The following is a 16,010-nucleotide window of genomic DNA, read 5'->3' as shown; positions in this document are numbered from 1 at the left end:
ATACTCGAGCAGGTGGCACGACATCGCCGGCCGATGAGCGGTTCTCCTAATATAGGAGTTTTTCGAAAAATTTTTGACGTGCGATATTTCCTAAGCGAAGAGGAATTTCTGACTGAAAAGTCGAGATTGGTATAAGGAGAACAAGACACTCGAGGAGTTGGCACGACATCGCTGACCGATGAGCGGTTCTCCTGACACAAACATTTTTCGAAAAATTTTTGACGTGCAATATCTCCTAAACGAAGAGGAATTTCTGACTGTAAACTAGAGATTGGTATCAGGAGAACATGACACTCGAGGAGGTGGCACGACATCGCCGGCCGATGAGCGGTTCTCCTAATATAGGAGTTTTTCGAAAAATTTTTGACGTGCAATATCTCGTAAACGAAGAGGAATTTCTGACTGTAAACTCGAGATTGGTATCAGGAGAACATGATACTCGAGCAGGTGGCACGACATCGCCGGCCGATGAGCGGTTCTCCTGATACAGACGTTTTTTAAAAAATATTCGACATGCAAAATATCATAAACGAAAAGGAATTTCTGACTGACAGCTCGAGATTGGTATCAGGAGAGCATGATACTCGAGCAGGTGGCACGACATCGCCGGACGATAAGCGTTTCTCCTGATACAGACATTTTTCGAAAAATTTTTGACATGCAATATCCACTAAACGAAGCTGAATTCGAGACTGAAAACTCGAGGTTGGCATCAGGAGAACATGACACTCGAGAAGGTGGCACGACACCGCCGGCCGATGATCGGTTCTCCTGATACAGACATTTTTCGAAAAATTTTTGACGTGCAATATCTCGTAAACGAAGAGGAATTTCTGACTGTAAACTCGAGATTTGTATCAGGAGAACATGATACTCGAGAAGGTGGCACGACATCGCCGGACGATAAGCGGTTCTCCTGATATAAGCGTTTTTCGAAAAATTTTTGACATGCAATATCCACCAAAAGAAGCAGAAGTCAAGACTGAAAACTCGAGGTTGGCATCAGGAGAACATGATACTCGAGCAGGTGGCACGACATCGCCGGCGGATGAGCGGTTCTCCTAATATAGGAGTTTTTCGAAAAATTTTTGACGTGCGATATCTCCTAAGCGAAGAGGAATTTCTGACTGAAAAGTCGAGATTGGTATCAGGAGAACATGACACTCGAGGAGGTGGCACGACATCGCCTGCCGATGATCGGTTCTCCTGATACAGACATTTTTCAAAAAATTTTTGACGTGCAATATCTCCTAAACGAAGAGGAATTTCTGACTGTAAACTCGAGATTGGTATCAGGAGAACATGACACTCGAGGAGGTGGCACGACATCGCCGGCGGATGAGCGGTTCTCCTGATACAGACGTTTTTTGAAAAATATTCGACATGCAATATATCATAAACGAAGAGGAATTTCTGACTGAAAGCTCGAGATTGGTATCAGGAGAACATAATACTCGAGCAGGTGGCACGACATCGCCGGCCGATAAGCGTTTCTCCTGATACAGACATTTTTCGAAAAATTTTTGACATGCAATATCCACTAAACGAAGCTGAATTCGAGACTGAAAACTCGAGGTTGGCATCAGGAAAACATGACACTCGAGAAGGTGGCACGACATCGCCGGCCAATGTGCGGTTCTCCTGATACAGACATTTTTCGAAAAATTTTTGACATGCAATATCCCCTAAACGAAGAGGAATTTCTGACTGAAAAATCGAGATTGGTATCATGAGAACATGATACTCGAGGAGGTGGCACGATATCGGCGGCCGATGAGCGGTTCTCCTAATATTGGCGTTTTTCCAAAAATTTTGGACATGCGATATCTCCTAAGCGAAGTGGAATTTCTGGCTGAGAATTCGAGTTTTGTATCAGGAGAGCATTGTACTCGAGGAGGAGCCACGACATCGCCGGCCGATGAGCGGTTCGCCTGATATAAGCGTTTTTCGAAAAATTTTTGACATGCAATATCTCCTAAACGAAGAGGAATGTCTGACTGTAAACTCGAGATTGGTATCAGGAGAACATGATGCCCGAGGAGGTGGCACGACATCGCCGGCCGATGAGCGGTTCTCCTAATATAGGCGTTTTACGAAACATTTTTGACGTGCGATATCTCCTAAGCAATGAGGAATTTCTGACTGAAAAGTCGAGATTGGTATCAGGAGAACATGACACTCGAGGAGTTGGCACGACCTCACCGGCCGATGAGCGGTTCTCCTGATATAGGCGTTTTTTGAAAAATGTTTCACATGCAATATCTCTTAATCGAAGAGGAATTTCTGACTGAGAATTCGAGTTTTGTATCAGGAGAGCATGACACTAAAGGAGGTGGCACGACATCGCCGGCCGATGAGCGGTTCTCCTGATATAGGCGTTTTTCGAAAAATTTTTGACCTGTGATATCTCCTAAGCGAAGAGGAATTTGTGACTGAGAATTCGAGTATTGTATCAGGAGAACATCATACTCGAGGAGGTGGCACGACATCGCAGGCCGATGGGCGGTTCTCTTGATACAGGTGTTTTTGAAAAATCTCAGACATGCGATATCTCCGAAACGAAGAGGAGTTTCTGACTGAGAATTCGAGACTTGTATCAGGAGAACATGACACTCGGGGAGGTGGCACAACATCGCCGGCCGATGAGCGGTTCTCCTAATATAGGCGTTTTTCGAAAAATTTTTTGACGTGTGATATGTCCTAAGTGAAGAGGAATTTCCGCCTGAGAATTTGAGTTTTGTATCAGGAGAACATGAAACTCGAAGTGATGGCACGATAGTGCCCCCATTCTTAGGATTCTGCTGATTTAGCGGTTTTTCGAAAAATGTTTGAGCCAGATTATCTGGAGCACTAGGAATTTTTATTTCTGAAAGTTCGAATTTTCAGGAGAACATGGTTTGGTATATCAAGGACGGATCATTCCAAGCTGTCCAGCCACTTATGTCACCTCTAAGTCTCATGTTCTCCTGATACATTAGGTTTTTTGGGGAAAGTATTTATGTGGGAATATCTCGTGATCTGTGGTGTATTCCTCGCTGAAAATTTTTATTTTTGTTCAATATTTTACTTATCAATTAATTTATTTCTGCATTCCAATGTGAAGAAATATATATATGTATGTATAATCATATTCTAAATATATATCTTTCGTTAAATAAGCAGGTTGTGTATTTAAATTTTTAATTTCATTAGTATAATTTTTTAAGAACGTTTGTAGTAATTTAATATAAAGTTCTTTATTTATTTGAATAAACCTTTTTGTTTCTGATTATTTGTAATATCATGTTTATTATATTTATATTCCATTGTTATAGATAATGACAGATATTAGTAATAATAATAATAATAATAATAATAATAATAATAGTGATAATGATAATAGTGATAACATATCTATAATAATAATAATAACAATATTCATATTTTTCATATTTTATTAACTAATATACACTATAAAGAAGTAATTCATGTTACATTTATTATATGTATAATAAGTTTATATTCTACTATTTTTGTATTTCATTAGTATAATTTTATAAGAATTTTATCTCGTAACAGAGTAAGGTTGTGGATATATAAATAAGCGATAAGCGGTATGGCGGCAAATTACAAATATAATTAAATTTAGCTCATGCAGCTTTGCCGCATCATCGCTTTGCCATTTTTTAAATATCCACAGCCTAATGTTACTTTTGTGTGATTAATCTTACAATACATATTTTAATACATTTATGTAATCACTACGGTCAGATTATTAGATAATGAAAATTCGTACTAATTTAAAAAATTGAACTATCCGTTGTATATTTATCCTCGTATAAAATTAAAATTTGCAAAATATAATTATTATTGTAAATAATCTCTATACAAATTTTAAAATATCAAAAGTATACTTAAGAACACGGAAAACTCTTTAAATAAACGTTGCGTATTGTAATATATTATAAACTTTAATCAGTAATAACGAAATATTATATTCTTATATAGCATTAACTGTATGAAAAATAATTTATAATTTCATTTATGAAATATTAAAAATTACATTTCTTCACTATTTATATTTTTATATTGTATCTTGATGTGATTCTTATTAATCTCAATTTTTTATAAAGATATTTGTTTTAGTATGATACTGAAATAAATAAAATTGAGAGAATTGTTGAATTGTCCCTACAAAATACAATTTACATTTTTAAATAAATATAATTTTACAATTTTAATATACATTTTTAAAATTTTATATAGTCAATTATTTTTATATAAAAATTACTTAAAAAGGTAAAAGCAATAAGTTTTTTAAGTTAAAAAATATAAATGCAAGGGCGATAGGAAAAAGAGTTTCTGAACCTATATATTGGATAAATATTATCATATTAAATTTTTTACATTTAAATCAAATTTTTATTTACTTAAATTTCTAATCAATTTTAAATAAAATTACTACAAATCTTTACTTATTGTTAGATCAAATGATATTAAGTGCTAATAGATAAGTACTGTGAAATGAGTACTTGTATTAATGAAATTCTTATGAAAATTTCATAACTAAAATCTTTTATCTTACACATATCAAGTTACTACATCTGTTCCACACATCATATGTATTTAACTAATAAACTAATACAACGACCATGTATTATTATTCAGTTAGTAGAATTACGTAAATTATGTTGTACATTATTTAAGAACACTATTATGTCTTATTTTTTACATGATCTTATTTTTTGTTCTTCATTATATATGTTTAAAAAATAAAAATTAGTTTTTGTATTGTTCCTGTAAACATATATTTAAATGTTAAAGGTATAGAAATATTAATTATAATATTTCTATAAACTAATTTTCCTAAATAAACATACAACATATCAAGTAGAACTACAGTGAGTTTAGTTAAAATTTGAAAAATCTGTTTTGAGTTTGATAGATGGTGTAGAAATTTTTATCTGAGGTTTTACAAGATCTACTGGTCTAGTATGTCTTTGTGCTTGTTGAGTGGATCTCACTGCATTCTCTAGTTTAGTTTTCAATTCTGTAGATTGTGACATTAACATTTTAAATTCCTAAAATAAAACATTGAATATTTAGATAACGGTAATTTATGTTTCTTAAGTTTATAAGTTATATTTAAATACATATATATTTAAAGAGTGTGCATCAAGTACCTGAGGATATTTTGGTCCTATTTTATTAAGCCATTGAAAACTTTGTTGATGAAGACTTAATTGATATTTGGAAGCATGTTGTAGTTGATCTCCCTCCAATAAATAATTAATTAGGATTGGCACAAGTAAAGTCAACATCTGTATACCTAAGTTAATCAAAAAAATAAAATGTTAGATAATAAATTTTAAAAAACTTGTAATTAAAACATATTTTGTAATATTAAATACAACGTAAATTACTATTTTTTTCACAAACCTTGTAAAAGATCTCCTGAATAGCATGTAACATACTTTTTGTCAAAATACTAATTTGATATTGATGTACTATTGATGTACTATAAATCTAACGTAATGAAAGTACGAAATTAATAGTAGAGATTAATACGTACGATGGGAAAGATCAGCAAGTCCTATAAGAGCTTCAACTGTGCTAATACATTCCAAAGTGAAAGATAATCCTAAATCGGTTGTAACCTGCTTACTCTTATCACTGTACAAATATTCTACTAATCTTGGAGCTAACGCATGAATATAAGGAGTGCTTATTACACGGTCCGGATGTAAAAATATTGTTCTTAATGTTTGAACGCATTTTAATCTGACCTATAAAATTTTAAGAAATGAATATTTCAAATTATAAATAATGTATAATATAGTATTAAAATATTATTACCATTATGTTTTCCGACTGAAAAGCATGTCTAAAATGGTTTATACACGGAAATTGTAAGTTTGGTGCACTCACAACTTCAGACGATGCATGGAGAACAAATACTGCAATTCCTAACATCATCGCCACTTCGTCCATTTTCGTTTCATCATTTCCTACAAACATATTTTTAACAATTTATTAATTAAATATTTTTTACTATATAAAACAAATTTCATGTAATTCTAACTTGTAATACCGGTTTTAGCAAGATCGATAATTTTAGCAAGAGCGCTTTGTAAAAGACTAGTCCATTGTTCTTGACTTCTATGATCTTTTGCATATTTATTTGTAGTAAGACTTTTTATACAATGCAAAGCTGCATGAACTGGTGTGTCTGATGTTGTTTTATTGCATTCATTGTCAGTACGCACTGCAGTTTCTCTAATCACTCCAGTTGATAAATACAACAGTGTTGGTAAAATTGCTATAGCCCCTAATATTAAAATAATATGTATTAAAAATAAACATTTAAACAAACAAATATTTGAAAGTAAATATTTACCTTGAGGAGAACAAAGAATAGGAAGAGATTCCATTATATTAAGAGCAGCAGCTATAAGTTTGCCGCTTTCTTCACACGGCATATATCCTCTTTGAGATAAAATTGCGGTTGTTCCACCAGGATTAGGATTTAGTGCTGGTATTTGTCGAACTAAAAGACATAAGCAAACTTCTAGAACAGCAAATACCAATGATTTTCCAGGAGTAAGTTCACCACTTTCTTCTCCTTCTCCTAGTAAATCTACATCTTGAGTTTCATTACTTTCTTCATGTGTTGGTGCTATTTCTATCATAAAATAATATAAATATTTAAATATTTAATTTTTATAAAATATTTCTAATTTTAATATTCTTAATTTTCTTAATTTTTTACCTTCCAATTTAGCTTTCTTTCTTTCTGTCAAATCTTCTTGTGCTGCTTTCATTATTTGTTTCAGAACTTCCATTACTATCATTTGAATTACAAAACTTTCTCTTGTTAAAAGCATTCTAAATAATAAAATATTCAACAAGGTGTATTATATACTTACTTATTCGTATATTTATAAGATAGATCTTATGTACATATAAGGCTTACCTGTGAAGAACATTACACAATTCAATCGGTAATGAACGATCTGTAATTAAAACTTTACGAGCCCAAGTAGAATCCAATAAAGTGTACAATGCATTTAAACATGTTTCTATATTTTGGACAGACTCCGAAACACGAGGACTGCACAATGCTTCCATACATATACCTAAATAAATATAATATGTAATATAATATCATTGAATGAAACATAATATGTAATGTAATATTACTGAAGGATATTTACCAAATAATAAATGGAAACGTTCAACGTTTGTATTAGTATTGGTAGAAATATCATTGTTATTATTATTGCTATTATTATTATTAGCTGCATTTGATGTTTTTACTTCATTTTTATTTTCTTCTAGCCCAAATCCTTTTGCATTAAGCCAGAGTGTCGCAGCATGTAAGATTGGGGCCCATGATTCAGAGTAATGAGGTCGAGCAGATTCCATTGTATCTGTTGTATAAAAAGCTCCACCATCATGCGGTAATTGACTGGAAAATTCTAATAAAATATTGATTATCTGATTATCAGTATTTTATGTAAACAACTTAAAAATTATATAGAGCATAGAAACTATTTATACCTGGTGGTAATGAAAGTAATGCGTGATCTCTCAACGCAGCCAGCCAGTACTGACTTAAACTTAATAACTCTGGTTGCACTAAACTTAGTAAACTTTCAGTCTGAAATTCAAATTTCCCAAAATCTTCGGAATCATCATCATCACTCTGGTGTGAATTTTGGTTGAATGTATCTTTACTGTTTAAAGCAGAACCATCTTTTATCATAGCAACTACATACACCTGATAAAAATAAGAAATTAATGAGTAAACAGAAGGAAGAAATCATTATTATAATTTGTTTCTTACTTCTGCCCAAGCTTTCAAAATTGCTAATCTTTCAAGAGTTAATAAACTTTCATTATAAAGCTGTGGTCGTGTATGTCCTTCTCTTAATTTTTCTAAAGAAGATACAAGTAGCTGATGTACTCTACGAAGATCATTAAGGTCCCTAGCAACTCCGCTTCCAATCCAAGCGCTACATGCCTCACATGCTGCAGCTGTAACATGTGATGCTGTTTCTGCTGAAAATGCAGGTCTCAATGCAGCTCCAACCTGTAATAAATAATAATAAATAAATAATGATGTATAATAATCTATTTATAATATATATCTGAAATATATTTTTTTTTATTTAAAACTTTTAAAACTATTACTTGAGCTTGGAACTGTTCAAGTAACAAATGTCCAGGAAATTCTGGTTCAGGAACTTTGGCAAATTTATCTATAATTTCTTGTAAAGTCTTCAATCCTTCGAGTCGAAGAGGATCACAATCACTTGTCGCGGCCATAAATGCCATCCGTACTAAATCGGAAAGATGTAGTACTAGAAAGTCGCCTGTAATTAACAGAAGTTAATAAACAATCATATATAAAAATATTACAAATAATTTAAAAGAGCGTACTTTTTCCTTTAGATATTTGCATCTCTTTAGCTAAGGCAAGATCAAAGTGCGCTTGCTTATTATTTACACAAGCAGCAACAATTTTTCTAACACACTGTGCTGCAAAAACTCTAGTTGGCCATCTCGGTGTAATAGTTGGCCGTTGTTTCGTAGATTCGTCAGCGTGGAATTCAGCTTGATCATCATCTCCTTCTGTATCTACATTATCAGTATCCGTAGTACTGTCTTCGACGTCAACAATATTTCCTTCTTCATTGTTACATGTTTCTATACATCATAAACATGAGTAGCTTATTAATTTTATTTAATTTATCAATTACTATCTTTATTAACGTATTATAATATATTACAATACCTGAAGCTATTGTAAGAACGTCTTTACACAAGGACAACCACTGAGATAAATGATCTGCTGCTAAAATTTGCAGCATGCTGGTTAGCGTGTCATGAATATCTTTAATTAACTTGCTATCAGTTTCTGTATCTAACATACTAAACAAAACTCCTGGTAAACCAGTTTCTGTTATAACAAGACCTTCTACTATGTTAGTATCTCGACTTTCGTTAGCTAAAGTCATTGCATGTTCGCATACTTCTTTCGCTTCTCGTTGAGCTAATTGTCGAAGACAAGATATTGCAGCTTTACGTAAAAGTAAATGATTGCTCGATAAAGTTCGCTGTAAATAAATTAAATTACAATGTAAGAAAATACTTCTTTTATCTAACTTAATTTATATAACTTACGTTATATAAATAAAACATAATATAATGTAAATCTTACACATAATGTAGGAACTAGAGAAGACAAGTTAACATGTCTTGGTGCAAATAAATGTAGTTGTTGAAGACACCCTGTTGCTTCTGCCTGTACAAGAGGATCTTGGTGGTCTTGCATAATTGCGCAAGCACACAAAAATGACGAACGTGCCATACAAATTGTTGATGTATTACCTAAAGACAAATATATTCAATACAGATTATGCTTGAAATTTTGAAACTGAAGTAAAATAAAAGCTATGAACCTTGTAATTCTGGTCCTATTGTTGTAATAAGAGCTGATAACACTTTCCCTATACATTGGTGTACATCAATATAAGAATGAGGAACATTAAGAAGAAGAGTCAATGCCAAAGATAATGTAGGTTCAACATATCCTCGAAACATTGGTCCACCAGAGTCGGCTATAAGTGCAAGAGCATGTAATGCCCATACCTGGGTAAAAAGATAAAATTAAATTTTTTTGATTTAATATTAATTTAATTAAAATTAGTTGTAATTAACAACATAAAAGAAATTATTTTAATATAGACTTACTTGTACTACAGGAGATGAATTATCTTGGGCAAGTGCAAGTAAAATACTGACACTTGTATTCAAATGTTGACTAGATCCCATTCCACCCACATATTTATGAAGACACCCCAACGCTAAAGAATGACCTGTTCTACTAGCAACATCGCGAGCAGATTTTAAGCGGTCGAAACTTGTTTGTGCTAATTCCGCCGTAAATTTGGGATCAGAAATAACTTGAGCCATCCTTCCAACAGCTTCTCCAGCTGCCCATCTTAGTATCGAATTACTACTTACTAAAGCACTCTGTAATATAAGCAACATCAATTAAATATTTTACAATGAATAAAATGAAAATATTATAATATTATTGCAAAATATCTTTACAATAATGAGATTAGTCGCAGATTTTTTCACATCTTCTTGACCAAAGCCAGTTTTTGCTTCATTCAAACCCTTTAATCCGCTTAGTACAGCCGTAAAAACATTCATCTGTATTGCTTCTTGCCTACCAGACTTCGTATGTTTTATACATTCACTGAAGTGATCTAACATCTGCAATCTATGTTTATTCGCTACACGTGGAAAGATTTGACCAAACAAAGACACAGAGAGATCAATGACAGCAACTCCTAAAGGCAAGGGCCCAGGAATTATATCATCCTGAAACAATGATAACGGAATTACAAATTATATATATTTAATTACAAATAATATATATTTTCATATATTTTTAAATCGAAAAAATATTTACTTGTGGTACTGGTCTGTAAAGACAACATGGATTGTGTTCTAAAGCCCCAGAACCTGCAGCACTATTTGGTTGTAGCTATAACAAATAGAATGTAGAAGTTGAGTGTATTTTATTTTTAGTTTCTTTCTTGTTTATACTGTAAATAATGCTATGAATAAAATGTTATGACAAAAAAAAAACCAAATATAACATACTCGTGTTAATAAAAGCAATAAATGTGGAATTAATTATTATTAACATTTTTTAAAATATAAAAAAAAAAATTTAAGATCATTAGTTTTAATATTTATCATTATTTTATAAATCGATTTATAATACACATATGAAATAAGAAATATTGTTAAAAAAAAAGTTGTATAAATAAACAGCAAATAATGAAAGGCTTCATAGAACATTACTCACATGTTCCAAATCTGCCCTTCTGTTTGGTTCCATCTGGATACGAGTGGAAATATGAATGTTAATTTCAATTAATTAATATAATACACGCTAAATCTTTACATGATTGGAGTGCTTTCGTTGTTATATCACTTTTTTACATTAATAAATGTTAATAATATTAAATAAAAAATGTGTTAACAGCATAAAGCATATTATATTACGTTTGTTATATATCAAATCATTCCAAAACGCATATAAGACATTGTTCTAAAGTAACGTTTTAAGGTACATACTTGATCTTCTATTGTACGATGGTCAGTTTCTTGTAACCATGTACCAAGAATTACAGAATCATTGGCATGGCAAACTGCACGTAACAACGAAGTCGTAGTATTTCCAGGATTTTCAGTTAATGTAAATTCCGATACTAACATCCTTAAGAGGTGTGTATAAGAACCTGTTTAACGTTTACAATATATTGGTTTCTTTAAATTTAGTATTTTCATGTGATTAACTCTTAAAATTATAAAATTACCTTCGAAAGTTTGAGGTGGCAATAATAATAATGTTTCATACAAACGCAAACGAACCATAGCAGCTGGAGCTTTTAATTGTTGGCCGTAATTTTTCAATACAGGTGATAAACTGGAAGTTATATATAGCAACGATATAATATTAGCCCAAAAGTATTTCAGAAGTATATACAGATATAACATACTTTGTTAACATTGCCAATGCAGATTCAATCGGTGTTAAAAGTCGTCTTGTAATATCATCATTTAAGAGTTCTGGACAATGTAGGAGAAAACTGTGCATTGCAGATAATGCACCAGCTCGACCTTCTAAAGTTACTTGCCATGTAAAAGCATCACCTCTAGCCTTTTCACTTTCGAGTTCTTTGTTCGAACGAGGGAAAGAATTTCTCCATAATAACAGCATTCTAGGTAATAATCCTTTCACCACCGCCGTTCCTAAACGCATTTTTTACATATATTTTACATATGCAGATATATTTAATTATTCTACAACATATTAATTTAAATTTACGGTACCAAGAGTCATTATTGCTCCAATTAGAAGCCACCCAGCATGTGTTCTATTTAACGATAAACGACTATTTTGGCTTGCGCTTCTCAGAAGTTCTTCTGCGGTGTTAAAAATAATCTAAAATGAAATGAATAATTTTTAGTTTACAAAGTCCTATATCTTCATAAAATCATATCAACAGTCATAAATATTATTTAAAAATAATTACTTTTCCTTTCGTATGGGGAACTCCAAGTGGCGATAAACGAACGCTACCGAGAACTGCAGCTAATGCACTACTATATCCAGCTATTGCTTCCGGTGAGCTACGCATATTTTCAATTCCATCTACACAGCGATCGATCAGAGGTGTTATTTGACTTGGAACTGCTACACAAATGCAACGTAGACACCAGGAAGCTGCAAGTCTAGCTGCTTGGCATGGATGAACCAAAACAGCTATAATAGTATCAATTAAATCTGGAAAAATATTCAAATTAATACAATGTATTAAGTATATATCTTATATATGAGGTACATACTCAAAGATTGATCAGATAATAAATTGCAAGCTGTTGTTCCCAATCCTAAGATCAAATTCCCCATTTCTTGCAGTGCACAAACTAATAAATGTTGACTAAATAATGTCTCTTGATTACAGTCTTTTGCATTTTCCGGGCTAAAATCTAAGAATTTAGAATAAGAAAATAAAAAATACATATATTTTACTAAATCAATATAACAATAAGAAATGAAATTTACCAATGGAATTCATCTGTTTTAAAATGGTGTAAGCTATTTCTTTACATGCAGCAGCTTGAGCTCCTTCACCTAACAATTTCCCTATAGTACCATGTAATATAAAGTTAACACATTTTCTAGAATAAACAGCATCAACATGCGAATTTGCTGCTTTTGGATTTGTAACAAGGTCGAGTACATGTGCAACTAATGTACCAACATTGCGTTCAAGCCATGATCCCCCTAACATTTGAACAAATACAACGTATGCCTGTAAAATATCAATAAACAATTAATTAGATTGTTTTATAAAATGAGATATTATTTTTTTATATTTTATCTTACATGTGTGACTCCAACTCGAACTTCTCTGTTAACACTAGAACTTCCTTTTATTATTTCTCCAGTACCTTTTAAAAAACCTACTCCACCTCTTAAAAATCCGGACATTAAAATATTCAAAACTTCGTCGAGTGAGATTTGTTTACAATTTTTATTTTGTGTAACTAAAAGCAATAAATTAATGATTAATATAATTCTTATTAGTACATAATGAATAATTGAATGAATATATTTAAAATACTTGAAGGACTTTTTCCTTTTGGGGCTGGAAGTTGAGTCATCGCTACTAGTGTACCAAGTAATTTTGCAACAGCACATCGTACTTCATAGTTTGAACCTTCAAATGCTCGAAAACAAAGTGTTGCAACACTTTCTATTTCGGTGGTGTACAAAAATGATGCATGATTTAACATTTCTAACAAACACTGTAAATATTACATCAAGTACATATATATATATATATATATACCTATAAAAAATATACCTACATAATATTGGAAAAAGATTAATAAAATACCTTTGCAGCAGCACATCTTACAGCCATTACCCTATCTGTGAGATAATGTCTAGAAACTTTATATATTTCTTTATAAACATTTGTAATTGCAGATCCCATTCCAGCACAAACCTAATAATTCAAACTTATGTAACTTTTCTAAAATAATCTTAATTTCTATATAACAACAAATATTACCTTTTCTAAAGTGTGCATAATTTCTATTCTTGTTTGTGATTCTGCAGAACGTAAAGATTTTATTAATATCTGTACAGTTTCTTCATATGACCTACCCATCATTCTTCCTAATTTTTCATACATGCATCCCACGCAACATATAGCAGCTCTATAAACAATAACACATTTAGAAAATTACAAAATATGTAAACATTGTTACTAAATAAATGTTGTAAACAAGAAATTTACTTACAATTTTGTTGGGAGGAAGCTCGGAGAATCATCCTTATTTCTGAGAATATCATTACATTTATTAACAGTATCGAAAAGCAAAAATGTATCACCAACACTGAATAAAGTTGCGAGACATCTTGCAATGAGTCTTCGCGTAGGAGGTCCAGGTGCTCCTTGCATATGTCTGGTTAATTGTTCTACTAGCTTTTGTTGACATCCTTTAATGTCACTCTGAGAATCATATATCATCATAAAACATTTGGTAATATATATATTTTGCTGATGAAAACGTTTTACGACAACAAGAAAATTTATTATTCCAGGATACCTTTTGTGCAGCTATTAGAACTTTATCCAAGAAACGTAGCCATTCAAATATAAAAACTGGCCTCTTAGCCTCTGGGATTTGATTAAGAGCATCCTCATTGAGAGTCAAACTATGACTCAACTCCATCATCATTTCAATAAATTAGATTTTAATGTTTCCCAATTTTTTCCTGTAATACTATGAATATTAATTTATACTCATTAATATTTATTAACGTTTAGCGTCGTGGTTTGTAATTAAAGCATTAAATATTTGTTTTGAAAAGTCATAAGGAACTGTCATAAAATACATATTATATATATATATATATATAGTATTTTTATCCTACGTTCTTAAATTATTTATCAGTTTATAAGTAATAATAATAATGAAACTCGATAAAAGTATATAATTAAATACCAGAAAAACTGCCGATATCATCAGTACGTGGAAAATAACATAATTTTCTATTTCCTTTTACATAATATATTTGAAATCACTCCATTTCACATTAAGAATTTACATTTCATGTTGAAAAATAAAACAACACAAAATAAATCACTTTATAAATAGCATGTCCTTCGGTAACACTTTTCAATAGTACTACAAACGGATAATACAAGGAACAATTTTTCCATGTAATTGACAAATCTTAACTTGATTTAGGTTAGGGTAGATCCGTAATCATCTGAATGAGGAACGCTGGCAACGAATTATCAAGAGTGCCCACTTGATGTAATTTTATTGCACTCGTATGATTTATGTTAAATGCAATTTATCAGTTATTTAAATAATAGTTAAATGTAATTTATCAGTTATGTTACATTGAAAGTCAATTATGAAATATATTATCAAGAATCCTTTTTTTTTTAATTATAATAAAAGGATAAATTGTTCTTCTATACATGTATAGAATCAGTTTGAATTATTTAATTACTATTCATAATATGTTTAATCCATATTGATTACTAATTTTAAACTCATAATCAAACTTTTGTAATTTGCGCGCACGTTCATAATTCATATGCATGTTTTTAATAGTAATAATAATACAAAATTTACAAAATAAAATAATACAAAATTTACCTTATAAAAAATTATTAAAAAAAAAAAAATTTGTCAAAAATGCTCGCTACTTTGAAATTCATATTTTGATTGGGAATGTTTTGAATGTACTTATTCATTTGATTTAAAATCAATCGGCATAATTTGAATCCGCGTTCATATTTCTAAATTACACGCTTGTTATTAATTGTAAAGAGTATTAATCACTCAAATGTAACTTTTTTATAATTATCGATGAGAAATCTCAATTACTTTCGACTTAATGTATCTTATGAATGTTCTGTAACAAAACACATGCATGTTTTAAGATAATACTTTGTCAGGACAATTACATCCTTCTGGCGATGCTATTATTATTTTCATCCCTTCAAAATTTCGCAAATTCTCCAGAGAAAGTTACATTACTCCCGACGTCCTTAATCTATGCAGGAAAATGTATAAATATAAATTCTGTACGTTGCACTGGTCGAAATATTCTATAAAAAGAGCAGGATTCTTAATCTCCCAATCACGTCAAGCCCATATTACTGTTATGTTTCGTTCTGGACATTCGAAATTTTTTTATACGTAGTACGTTCTACGAATGCGTACATAGAAGCAAACAAGACATTAATTTAAGCAAGGGTTCTGAAAGAAATGAACGCGAAAGCCAATTCTCTCAATTCTTCAACTGCAAAGAACACTTTTATGCAGATATATGATAATTACGAATTATAAGAAATATCTTTGTTTAGAACAATCAATGTGCAGCAACATTTAAATAACAAATCATTACA

The 16,010-nt window shown here is 31.3% G+C and overlaps 1 protein-coding gene across 3 annotated transcripts; it reads right to left on the bottom strand.

Annotated features, from left to right (window-relative positions):
• Positions 1-4,303: 4,303 nt before the first annotated feature.
• On the bottom strand, positions 4,304-14,876 carry LOC122529030 (HEAT repeat-containing protein 5B). Of its 3 annotated transcripts, XM_043654756.1 has the most exons (35): positions 14,590-14,876; positions 14,191-14,365; positions 13,882-14,093; positions 13,650-13,797; positions 13,473-13,583; positions 13,197-13,380; positions 12,959-13,119; positions 12,635-12,884; positions 12,415-12,558; positions 12,102-12,352; positions 11,899-12,010; positions 11,565-11,817; positions 11,382-11,491; positions 11,140-11,303; positions 10,868-10,900; positions 10,466-10,540; positions 10,099-10,374; positions 9,736-10,017; positions 9,444-9,633; positions 9,203-9,372; positions 8,777-9,098; positions 8,422-8,688; positions 8,173-8,354; positions 7,826-8,071; positions 7,540-7,759; positions 7,194-7,457; positions 6,953-7,115; positions 6,749-6,864; positions 6,377-6,661; positions 6,071-6,307; positions 5,836-5,987; positions 5,552-5,765; positions 5,419-5,433; positions 5,163-5,308; positions 4,304-5,060 (listed from the first exon to the last, which is right to left on the bottom strand). In XM_043654756.1, exons 2-35 carry the CDS (start codon positions 14,320-14,322, stop codon positions 4,887-4,889), a joined length of 6,261 nt encoding a protein of 2,086 aa, XP_043510691.1. In that variant the 5' UTR covers positions 14,323-14,365; positions 14,590-14,876; the 3' UTR covers positions 4,304-4,886. The 3 variants fall into 3 exon arrangements, with proteins under 3 accessions (XP_043510691.1, XP_043510694.1, XP_043510692.1); XM_043654759.1 differs by lacking the exon at positions 10,868-10,900; XM_043654757.1 differs by lacking the exon at positions 5,419-5,433 and having other exon boundaries at positions 4,305-5,060; positions 14,590-14,875.
• Positions 14,877-16,010: the final 1,134 nt, after the last annotated feature.

This window comes from Frieseomelitta varia, unplaced genomic scaffold (genome assembly GCF_011392965.1).
Source record: "Frieseomelitta varia isolate USP_RPSP 00005682 unplaced genomic scaffold, Fvar_1.2 scaffold_275, whole genome shotgun sequence".
Taxonomy (NCBI): domain Eukaryota; kingdom Metazoa; phylum Arthropoda; class Insecta; order Hymenoptera; family Apidae; genus Frieseomelitta; species Frieseomelitta varia.
The sequence above is the reverse complement of the archived record's forward strand: the minus strand, read 5'-3'. Positions and strand labels throughout refer to the sequence as shown.

Coding starts and splice junctions, on each gene's coding strand:
- LOC122529030 (XM_043654756.1), bottom strand. CDS start 14,322: ATGATGATGGAGTTGAGTCATAGTTTGACTCTCAATGAGGATGCTCTT. Junction 12,885..12,958: donor TTCGAGTTGGAGTCACACAT/GTAAGATAAAAT, acceptor GATATTTTACAG/GCATACGTTGTATTTGTTCA. Junction 6,865..6,952: donor TTGTGTAATGTTCTTCACAG/GTAAGCCTTATA, acceptor TTTATTATTTAG/AATGCTTTTAACAAGAGAAA.